This window comes from Ostrea edulis, chromosome 7 (genome assembly GCF_947568905.1).
Source record: "Ostrea edulis chromosome 7, xbOstEdul1.1, whole genome shotgun sequence".
Classification (NCBI taxonomy): Eukaryota; Metazoa; Mollusca; class Bivalvia; order Ostreida; family Ostreidae; genus Ostrea; species Ostrea edulis.
In genome coordinates, this window is record NC_079170.1 from 63028951 (window position 1) to 63041399 (window position 12449).

The 12449-nt window shown below is 35.9% G+C and overlaps 1 protein-coding gene across 2 annotated transcripts in view; it reads left to right on the top strand.

The window, feature by feature from the left end:
• The window catches only part of LOC130048365 (uncharacterized), a 20326-nt gene extending 9428 nt beyond the window's left edge, over positions 1-10898 (top strand). The window contains exons 1-4 of one of the 2 annotated variants that reach the window (XM_056145010.1): positions 6552-7420; positions 8039-8270; positions 9565-9675; positions 10525-10898. In XM_056145010.1, the coding sequence (XP_056000985.1) occupies positions 7337-7420; positions 8039-8270; positions 9565-9675; positions 10525-10883 (786 nt within the window). In that variant the 5' untranslated portion in view covers positions 6552-7336 and the 3' untranslated portion in view covers positions 10884-10898. Of the gene's footprint in view, positions 1-6551; positions 7421-8038; positions 8271-9564; positions 9676-10524 lie in introns of those variants that run through there. The other variant, XM_056145011.1, reaches the window with a different exon arrangement.
• Positions 10899-12449: the final 1551 nt, after the last annotated feature.

The following is a 12449-nucleotide window of genomic DNA, read 5'->3' on the forward strand; positions in this document are numbered from 1 at the left end:
TCAATGAAATCGTTTGATAATTATACCGTAGGTATAACATGAGACCCTTAACTGTTTAGCATGGTCAAAATTACAATTTTGCACGCGCATGTACGTGTGCTTTAATTTGCTTGGATAATACTAAAACGTCTTTAACTTTCATGTTATTAAAGGAAATTTGATGATATACACAGGATAAATAGACATGCCAAATATCTACAGATCAATGTAATAAAAATTGCAAACGCGCCTGTGCACGCACGTGCAGTCTTTTGAAGGTTCAATTATTTAAATGTCCACAACCTTTTTGTTTTTCAACAGAATCTTTTAATACTTAGGTTGTAAATGTATCCTGATATTCTTAACTCAAATCTATTGTCAAAATTACTTTCCGGCACGTGCATGCACGTGTGCTAAATTCTGATTGGACGATTTTCAAATCGCCATAACTTTCTTATAAACGATAAAAACAATATGAAATTTATATTGTAAGTATATCTATCTATTGAATGACATCAACATTGATGCTCAGTCATACTCATGTGCGCGTGTATGCACGTGCATAGCTTTTCTTTCATTTTTCGGGTACTAAAATGACCATACCTTTTAAATTAAAATAAATGCAATCCTGTAGATCTATGATATAAATCCATATTTAATGGTGTCAACAAATATTCCATTATCAAAATAGCGTGCGCGTGAATGTGCGTGCATTGTAATTTTTATGTCCCCGAGATCGAAGATCGGGGGGCATATTGTTTTTGTCCTGTCTGTCATTCTGTCTGAAACTTTAACCTTGCTAATAACTTTTGAACAATAAGTGATAAAGCTTTGATATTTCACATGAGTATTCCTTGTGACAAGACCTTTCTGTTGGTATTGAACCTTTTGACCTTGACATTTGACCTACTTTTATTTTTATTTTTATTTTACATTGGTCATAACTTCTAAATGGTATATATTAGAGCTTACATATTGTACATGAGCATTTCTTTTGACAAGATCTTTCTACTGGTACAAAGATATCTGCCCTTGTGACCTTGGCCATCTTCGGAATTGGCCATTATCGGGGTCATTTGTGTTTCACAAACACATCTTGTTGATGTCTAACTTCAAGTATTGGTCTATAACATTTTTAGATTGCAATGAATAGTTTTGAAATTTAGGTTGCAGATGTTTTGGGCCTCTCCATTCATTGATGTGTCAAAATCACTTCCCCGCATGCGCACTAAATTCTGATTGGACGATTTTGAAATCACAATAACTTTCTTATAAGTGAAGCAATCAATATCAAATTCATACAGTAAGTATATCGTTCAAATATTTAATGTATGGCATCAACAAAAATGTTGTGTTGTACTCACGCGTAGGTGTATGTACGTGCATTGATTTTGGTCGTCGTAGTTTTGAGTTGCTGGTAATTTCTCGTGTTTCATTGAACTGTTGTGAAACTTCTCTTGTAGTGATATATTTAGACTTATAATGTATCAACATGGTCAAATTACTCACCAGCACATGCACAGAATTTTCATATTTCTATAGCTGATTTGTTTTAGCATGAAATGGACTGAACGTTATAAAATAGTTATATATTCAGACACTTCACAGATTGATATGGTCAAAACCTCTTGTACTGAAACAAATGACACCACTTTCTAAATGGGGGAATGTTTGGGAACATCTGTAACGGTCCCCGTTACAATAACTACTAGTTACTTATTAGGATTGTTAATGACTGTCTACGGTTATATATTGGTTGATAGATTTAATAGATGGCTCGGCATTACATCATCGTGTATACGATTGACCAACCCAATTCATATCCTTAGGTATTCAGTAACAAATCGAACAACTGATACATGAAATGTGAAGATAACGAACAGTGATCAATCTCATAACTCCTATAAAGGTGAAGATAACAAACAGTGATCACTCTCATAACTCCTATAAAGGTGAAGATAACAAACAGTGATCAATCTCATAACTCCTATAAAGGTGAAGATAACGAGCAGTGATCAATCTCATAACTCCTATAAAGGTGAAGATAACGAGCAGTGATCAATCTCATAACTCCTATAAAGGTGAAGATAACAAACAGTGATCTCTCTCATAACTCCTATAAAGGTGAAGATAACGAGCAGTGATCAATCTCATAACTCCTATATAGGTGAAGATAACGAACAGTGATCAATCTCATAACTCCTATAAGCAATACAAAATAGAGTGTTGGGCAAACACGGACCTCTGGATACACCAGGTGCAAACATGTATATTTTCTCGATAAGAAGTTGACATATGTTTAGCTGATCAAAATATAGGGCTCACGGCGGGTGTGATCGGTCAACAGGGGATGCTTCCAGATATTCAGTAAATAACATTTTCATGTCCATAAATATTTGTAAAGATATGTGACGTCACAATCATCGAGTTATGCAGACAGATGTGAATTCACAATTGAGTGAAAGTATTCCCCAGACATTTATAGTGCGGGTTTTATGTGACGTCACAATCATCGAGTTATGTAGACAGATGTGAATTCACAATTGAGTGAAAGTATTCCCCAGACATTTATAGTGCGGGTTTTATGGCTCAGTATAGGTTCGGTACTCTGTACAATCTATAGAAAAACAACAAATTATGTATTGGCTAATTTGTTTTAACTGTTACATATCTGTTGTACGTTAACTTTCTCAAATTGGAAGAGAAAATACTTGTACAATGTTAAAGACTCAGTTTGATCCCTGGGTCCAGTCTCTAATCAGGTACCACTTCGTTCAGGGTTGATAGAACAAGATTTCAGCAGACTACATTTCCTAAAATGAATATACTTTGTTTCAGTTTAGATACATATTAACCCTAATTGAGGAAGAACATTCCATTTGGGTCGGGTGAAGAGAGATAATGCTAATACAAAAAAAAAAAAAAAAAAACTAGGAGCATACCTTCTTCCAATAACATTCAGATGAAAAATTATAAAATTGGGGACCACACTAAGCAATTGTATACAATAATGTATATATAAAATCCTCAAAATCTATCTTATACGAAAATGGTGTAATCTACATGATGCAGCATTAATACACTTTTAAACATAACAATATCATATTGTTTTGAACCCTCCATTAGGTAAAGGGTTATCTAGTCTAGTTCATGTTTTGGATGCCATTGGGGATGCTTTGAATACATTCATTCGGTTATAGGCATACGAAATGGGCAGATGTTTTCTCAGAATACTGTTGGGGTTCTCGAGGGCGGAATGGGAAGTAGTAACTGGTGGAATCCTGTCATGTTTAGGTTTTTCTTTGCATTGAAGGAGGGACTACCGGTCATGCCGTGCCATCTCATCAATAGCGGACTGTGCCTTGCAAGTACCATGTCCTCTGTTTGTCAAATAAGTCTTGAGGATTTGTCTTTATCTAATGGAAAGTTCAAAACATGCTCAGACCTCAGATGTCAAGTATGCAAACATAGGTCAGATACTGAGAGTTTAACAGAATCAGTTGATTTAGACCACGGTCAGACACAAACTCTAGCTCAGACACTGAGAGTTTAACATAATCAATTGATTTAGACCATGGTCAGACACAAACTCCATTTTTGTGTTTCTACATCCTTCTGCCCAAGACATGATCAGTGCGGGGATACTACATGTTGGTGGTTATTTAACTTTATACTACTGATCATGTCTTATAGACTGCTTTGTTTCATGAGTTGGTTCACTTTGTTTACTTTCTTTTGTCTTTTTTACTCGATGTATTTTTCGCAGTGAGAGTTCTTTAACGTATCAAAGTTTCCGTGGAGATCATCAGTATCCCTTGCTTGTCGTAAGAGATGACTAAATGGGGTGGTCCTTCGGATGAGACCGTAAAACCGAGGCCCTGTGTCACAGCAGGTGTGGCACGATGAAAATCTCTCCCTGCTCAAAGGCCGTAAACGTCGAGCATTGGTCTAAATTTTGCCGCCCTTCACCGGCAATGGTGTCGTCTCCTTATGTGTGGTTTGGACTATTCAGAACCACTATCAAATAAAGAGAAAATAACCCCAGAATGTTCAAATTAATCTCATCAGAGTTATCCCTCTTCGAATATCACCTCATCGTATGAATATTGGAATATTTGTTGACGTCCCTATTCAAAATACTTTTAAAGATTGGTGAAAACATTGAAAGTATGATATTGTTGAATTTATGGTATCTGAAGGAAAATGTTGATCTAGATTAAACATTTACGGTTTCGATATATTATTGAATACGCATGCACGAGAGTCACGATTAAATTGGAATTAAGGATGTTTAGAGTGTTCACACGACGGATTAAGGCGAATTAATTTGTTTCGCTTCAATTCTGATTCACATGATTTAATTGTCCGTGTGAGCGTGGTGTAAATAAAATCAGAATTAGAATAAGATTTACTTCGCATTGAACTCTCCATGTGAACGAAGCACAAATCATAATCCATCTTTTAAAAAGATTCTATACAAGTTTTAAACTAATTCTAATTATTCTTTATAATTCATAAAGTGTGCAGGCACAATAGATCATTTATGTTTTTATGTACATCTTATAACATATACAGAAAATGTGTATCTGCTATAACTTGTATGAAAGGTCTATGACTACGGCATAAGCATTAAATCGTATTCACTTCTGTACTTTTCAAATTCTCTTTTACTTTAGGGTCTTCTTTGTGAAGCCTTAATGTAAATGCCACGTGATTCATTGAAATGTTGATGAATAGAATGAGAGGAAATGAAATGGCATTTTTGGATGCTTTATTAATAACGTTGTGTATCGCATAGCTGTTTTAATAGAGAAAAATAGCCCCTACAAACTTTATCATTTATTCATTTATGTACAATAGCTTTAATAGCATTTTCTGATTAAAATCGTACACAAACATATATATATATATATATATATATAGAGAGAGAGAGAGAGAGAGAGAGAGAGAGAGAGAGAGAGAGCAATTCCTTATATTTATAATGGTAATCTGATATCTACATCTATGGAATCTATAAAAATGTGAAAGTTCAGCGCTGTATCGAGAAATAAAATAAGATTTAAACTTAATTAAACCTCGCGGGAATTACATAAAGAAACATATGAATTAGTGTTTCATTGATCGATCTTATATTGTTTAACGTCCCTCTTGAGAATTCTCGGCGTCCCGTGGGGATCCGGGTTAGAATAGGTCCTCAGTACCCCCTTGCTTGTCGTAAGAGGCGACTAAATTGGGTGGACCTTCGGATGAGACCACAAAAACCGAGGCCCCGTGTCACAGTAGGTGTGGTACGATAAAGATCCCTCCCTGCTCAATGGTCATAAGCGCCGAGCATAGGCCTGAATTTTGCAGCCCTTCACCGGCAGTGGTAACGTCTCCATTAGCTGCAATAATGTAGCCCTATCCAATTTGTTTTATTCTAACGTTTTCGGGATAGGGCTACAATTCCATAGGATCTCCGTAATGGTGCAAAATAATTTTATGAATAACCGATAAAAAACTCTGTGTATTAGTCCCAAATGTTGTTTACACCAAAAGGAGTACCAACTTTGTGCTCGGGTATGTCTAATAAAGGTGTTTTTCATTAAATATAATGTACAGCATGCAAAATTCTTCGTCTGCTCCGCCATGCTAGTTATCGCGAGATCTCGTAGGTGGATCTAATGAAAAACCTAAATTGACAATCAGCGCGAAAATGTAGTTACTCGAGCCACTTCGACAAAGAAAGGAAAATCATATTGTTGCAGAAAGAATTTACACTCTGCTGTTCGGTTTTTAACTTGATATTAAATTCAAACCTTTGCAATACCGACGAAATAGCTTTCGCCTCCATACTTGTCCATTGATGTAAATACTACCTTATATGGCATATGCAAATGACTTGACAATCGATAGTTTATACTTCAGTACATCAAACATGGCGCACAAATATGAATCGAGAAATTGGAATTTATCGAAATTGTTGAAAACGGTAGAATAGAGCCTCACAAATCTTAAGTTGCAGGTTGTAAATATATATATTGACTAAGAAACATAGAATATCATTTTATTTACGTAAAGAAAGTCAGGAAATGTTTAGAATGAGCGCAAATGTTGCGGGAGTGAATCACTCCCGCATTTGCACCATTACGGAGATCCTAAGGAGTTGTAGCCCTCTCCCTAAAAAAAAAAAATCAGAGAGGGCTACATTATTGCAGCTACGTCTCCATATGAGTGAAATATTCTGGAGCGGGACGTTAAACAATGTTCAATCAATCCTATACCCGGCGCTTACGGCCTTTGAGCAGGAAGGGATCTTTATTGTTCCACACCTGCTGTGACAAGGGATCTCGGTTTTTGTGGTCTCATCCGAACGTCCGCCCAATTTAGTCGCCTCTTACAAAAAACAAAGGGTACTGAGTACTTATTCTAAACCGGATCCTCACGGGAATATGTTTCATTAAAAAAGAATAGGTTTGGTAATGGTAGATATTGTAGAATTTAGGAAATAAAGTTACAGAAAACGGGATGTATTTAGATCTTCCAATATATATTATGTATAACTAGGGTATCTGTCTTTCGGTGAAATCGCCACTATATTGTAGTCCCTGTTAACACACACACACACACACACATAGAGAGAGAGAGAGAGAGAGAGAGAGAGAGAGAGAGAGAGAGAGGGTACCACACATAATGATTCCAGTCTGTATTGACGGATTCGCTGAGTACAGGTACTCTGGTCTGCATCCTTTTCTACAACATCCGTGCAAGGTTCCCGTTGTTGAAATCCACGAGGACTTCACATGTATTAGTGTACATGACTGTTCAAGGAAGTCATGTTATTTGCATACATGTACACAATTTAGCTGTTTGATGTTTTCCGTGTCCGTGTTACAGATGAATTCGGAACAATACAATTTTAACATGTAAAAATAGTTGTTAATTTTCCAAGAATGCCTCACCATAAATGCCCATCGAGTGGTATCATTATGGTGGTTTCCTATTTACATTCTACTTACATATCCGCCCTGCCGTTAAAATAATCGTATTATATTTTCATTAAGAGTCACACGTGCATTGTTTAACACATTCATGACGAAATGTATATCATTCGAAGACAAAGCATTGAAAATTAAATATACAACAGATATCAATTCTCTTTTTTCGAAAATTGAAAATTTACTCAAACATCAAATCCTAAGCATGAGCATCACCAACGTATAATGGCGAGTAATCAACAGGACGAGGTGTCATGAACTGTAGGTGTATACGCATCGAGAGACATGTTTAATTAACGGGTAAAATCACTGATTGATACATGTATCAAAACAATTGTGTGTTCTGTAAGCGAACGTGTGCCTAGTGTCTGACGTGAAGCATGCCTCAGAGTGTACGGGAAGAACTCAGGGTGAGAAACGTAAGACTCGATAAAGCCGAGTCCAGAGGCTTTGTGTCATCAGAGGTATGTGTAGTTGTTATTTATAGAACATTCTTGAGTATTGGTTGAATTCACAGTAGGTTGGTTCTAAAGTATCCAGGCCATGAGAACTTGTAGTAAACTCTAGCCTAAAGAACCTTCTTTTTGAAACCGTTATTGAGTAAGTAAAATTCAACGATATGTCAATAGCTTGATAATTAATATCCGTCTCGAACATGTACATAAGATTTATTTCAGATATTGATTGAAACTTAATTATAGTTGACTGATATTTACAAATAAGATAGGTTTAATGCTGGACTCGGCAGTAAAACTTACTGCTACACTCCTTCTCATAATCATGTTTCTCTTTCTTTCTCTCTGTCGTGCTATTCTTTTTCGTATCCTCATCTCATCCTTTCATTTGTCTGTTTCCTGCTTCATTTTCCCTTGCACTTTCTGTCTCTCATTCCATTTCTCTTTAGTTCTCCCTTTAACTTTATCTATCTTTCCCATCTATAAGTAAGCGAATGCATGGAGTCTTGTTACGAGCTGTTGATCTACTTCCTGGTCTAGCACATGTAGAAAGCTTAGTTATTCTTCAGTACTGAAACTAAATAAATATGACTGATTTATCTATGTTGTCTCTGAAATATGCTTTAGATAGGACCGCGCTATTTCTATCTGGTATGGACAACGATATGGGCCATCTTTCATTTCACCAGTCTCCTTCTCGTGCCATACTATCGAACAGTCTTGACCCCCTACCCCGAACCCTGGACAGTGCATCTACCAAACTGGAGTTACCTTGTTCTCGTCATCACATCGGTGTCCGATTGCGTGGCAACTATTATTGCATTAACCAAAAGAAAAGGTCTTCTTGCTCCCTCTGCAGGTATAAACTAAAACATAGTATTGGAAATTTTTTCCTCTTTTAAATTTGATATTGATAACGATGCACTAATTAAGCTATGCAGTAAGATATGTCTAATCCGACACCCATGTACTAAGTTTCATTGTAAACACATACCCCGTTTTCATTCCAAATTACCATTTTGTCATGTTTACACTGTGAAATCTGAAATTCTGTCTAATCCGAAACATCATTTGTCCCAAAGCATGTTGAAATAGACAGGTTTTACTGTATATAAATAAAAATGACCAAATACGTGAAATGAGGCATTCAAAAACAATAATGCACAAACATTGATTAACATTATTATTATTGTTTCTTAGGTTATATTACTATTGTATGTTTTGCTTTTTATATGAAATATATGAAAATGTCCTGATACCAAACCTGGCCCCAGGATCATGAAACATCTTAAGCTTAAGTCAAAATCTGAATATTGTGATGAAATGATTGAGAAGTCAATCATTCCAAAATAAAATTGCTATTCAATATTGTTTCATTGAATTTCTAGTGTCTGCAAATTAAGAGGTTCAGTTCAAAAGTAATGAATATTTTACAGGTGATTGAAAATTTGGCTTAAGTCTGGGTTTGTTACATGATCCTGGGGCCAGAACTACAACATTACAAGTAATTGACGAGCTCGCGACCAGTCCATATTCTGTCCCTGTATATTTACAGTATTATAGGGTTATTGAACTTATATTGGTGAATATTGGCATGAGTTGGCTGTGAAAATGCACGAGCTTTCGAGTGCATTTTGACAGCCAACTCCTGCCAATATTCACCAATATAAGTTCAATAACCCTTTTATTATATAGCTGAAGTATTTAGCTGTTAAATTATGTCCCTTTTCACTCAAAATACTCCAAAATAGACGAGAATTCATCAATATTGGCATCTAAGGTGAAGATGTGGAATATCAGCATGCATTTCTTAACTGTTCAATATTAAACCCGTTATTAATGCATGAAGCAAACCGATTTTGTGAATGGGGACATCATAATTCACAGTTTAAATAAATGAATATGATATCAAATATCGGCTTTGTCAGATTCGGAGGACCGTCGTCTGCCATTTTGGCATGTTTACGTCGTTATGGTAACGTCAATATTGAACGCTTATGCTCGGAATGTTTCGGGCGCACACAATTTACGCAATGCAAAGTTAGTGTTCAATAAATTCTCAGGATATTGAATGCTAACATTCTCTAGATTTTACAATAGACTATTTATTAGCTATATGATAAAAGGTTTTACGCTGTGTGAATTTCTCTCAGATGAGGTTCCCGCCATTCCATGGTTCATGCAGTTGGTCTGGTTACTATACAACACAGCCAATGTCTCCGTTCTTACGGCCACGCTGTTACTTCGTGTCATTATACCATTTCGTAAGTATACTTTACTTTCTTCTCAGAAAACACTTGTACTTCTTCACACCAAAGAACTGTTATTCCAGTAATTAAACGTCAAAATATATCAAACTTAGGTAGTGTTTGAACTACTAATATTGTCAATTCCCAATGGAATCGTCTTTTATACAATTTCATGTAACAATAATTTTTTTTAAATTAAAAAACCCAAACAATTGATTTTTTAGACAGCCTAATAAAAATATTAATATCCTATGTACTTCCACAGCTATTGTGTCAATATAAAATTGAACTTAGTCATTTCTTTTTTAATCTATTGTTTTTAATATCTTTTATTTTGTTTATTTGTATGTTTAAAAAATAAGCCGGGGTACTTTACACATGCACTTTTTTTTAAAGATTTTTTAGACAGCCTAATAAAAATATTAATATCCTATGTACTTCCACAGCTATTGTGTCAATATAAAATTGAACTTAGTCATTTCTTTTTTAATCTATTGTTTTTAATATCTTTTATTTTGTTTATTTGTATGTTTAAAAAATAAGCCGGGGTACTTTACACATGCACTTTGCATGCACGACCATCTCTATTTTTTCTCCGTACTATGTTTTAACACTAGATGATATCGAAATAGCAATGAATGCAAGTCTGTATAAAACTTCAGCATACCGGTATGCGCAAACATGACATTTTTGGACGCCTTTCAGCATAAATTCAGGTGATGAGACCATGATTTCAATACATTCTAATCCAAACATCACCAAGTATCTAAACAATACAATCATATAACATTAGAGATAACCATTGTTTGAAAAGACAGGAAATCACGTCTTCGCTTAATTGTTTATGTAATGTATTTTTTATAGGAACCGATTTGAGCAGCATCCTGGTGCAGGTCGTCAGTCCTGTCTACGTCACAATGAACATATTTGTTTGCGGCAAGGAAACCAGACTCCTGCACGTCTACCAGCCCTTTTGTTTCATATTCCTGTACATGTTGACAAACGCTGTATACACGTTAACTTCCGGAAGCCGGATTTACCCTTTACTGAACTGGTCGGGTTCGCCTATCATCACTATAGCTATATCCATGGGTATCCTTATGACATTTGTACCACTGCTTCACGTGTTTGTGTACGGAGTGTTTAGACTAAGGACCTATGTTATTGACAGATGTAAGAGAGAAACTGTTGAAGATCCCCCGGCAACAGAGCCTAATCAATAAATCATATTGTAGTTTCATTGTTTCCTGTTTTGAGAAGTATTATTCTTTAATTTCTGGGTTAAAGTATATAAAAAAAACACGTCCACCACGTACGCCAGTTTTGAGATACGAACTCTTCTGAGAAAGATGTGCATTGAGTGGAACTTTGGATGCCTAAGTGGGACAGGGTGGACCTACAGTCAGTGAGGAAGACGATGAAATGCATTAAAAGCGGCTTTTTTAAATTTCGAAAGAAATGTTTTACTAAAGTGGAAACATAAAAACAATGTCATATTTGCAAGTAATGTCTTAGATATGGTACTTATGACATATGGAATAACGTGATATGATAAGAATTCTATGTATTTAATTACTCCCTAAATACTTATTACTTATTCAGTTTGTGTATCAGTCGAATTCGGGTGATCAAACAGCATACGAGAAACTTACTGAGTACATACACTTATGCAGTAATGAATATTTGTCTCACTCCAGCAGTAAACAAATTGTTTCGCGCCTCAAAATGTACGAGAGTTCTCCCAAGGGAAATAACTCGGACGTATCTCGAAACCGGCGTATTGTCAAGTGAGATACATGTAATATACTACAATGACGCCTATGTCCTTATTCATTTCATTAATAAAACAAACGTAACGACATACTTGTATATTGAATTATAAAATGAATAACGCACGAGTGTAGATAAATTTTAAGCGCTCTCAACAGTACAGTTTATTACAGTAATACATACAACTTAGTTTATTTGCCCATAAGAACATATGGAATCACAATACATGAAATACGCCTTGTACTGCTGAGTGGGTGAGCATATGTCTGATAGCATTGTTTGAAAATCTTTTTTAAAAAAAATTCTAGAAATTAAGTTGTAAAAAAGGCTAAATTTACAGGAAAAGTCTTGATTATGTATTTTTGTAAAAATATCAAACGGACTTCCTATCCTCCGCGATCTGCACAGGAAGTAAAACTGAGGCCTGGTTAGTTATTTTAATGGCAAGATGTACAGTATACATGCCTCCAACGACACAGACTCACGGTAAACGTTATTCATTTAAGGCGCAGATGGACAACGCGACGCTTCACACCGACACACTAACGCGCCTCACACCGACACACTAACGCGCTTCACACCGACACACTAACGCGCTTCACACCGACACACTAACGCGCTTCACACCGACACACTAACGCGCCTCACACCGACACACTAACGCGCTTCACACCGACACACTAACGCACTTCACACCGACACACTAACGCGCTTCGTGAAATGTATGACGGCGTGAAGCGTTGCAGTCCATTCCCTCGTGTGTATTTACATTCTACTTTCATTTCTGTCGGAATTTCCAGCCGCTGAAATAGACATATTATATTTGTCACAGAGTGACCGAGTTCTTGTCAAAGTAAATATAAAAGAAATGACACACTGCACAACACTTTACAATATATATATATTTCTCCACTTTTACAGATTACATTTTTGTATACTACAGTTCATTAAATAATTAAAGTTGGTTTCTGCTTCCAAATATGCTCTTTTTCCCAAACTTTGGCGGGCAGAGGTATTAC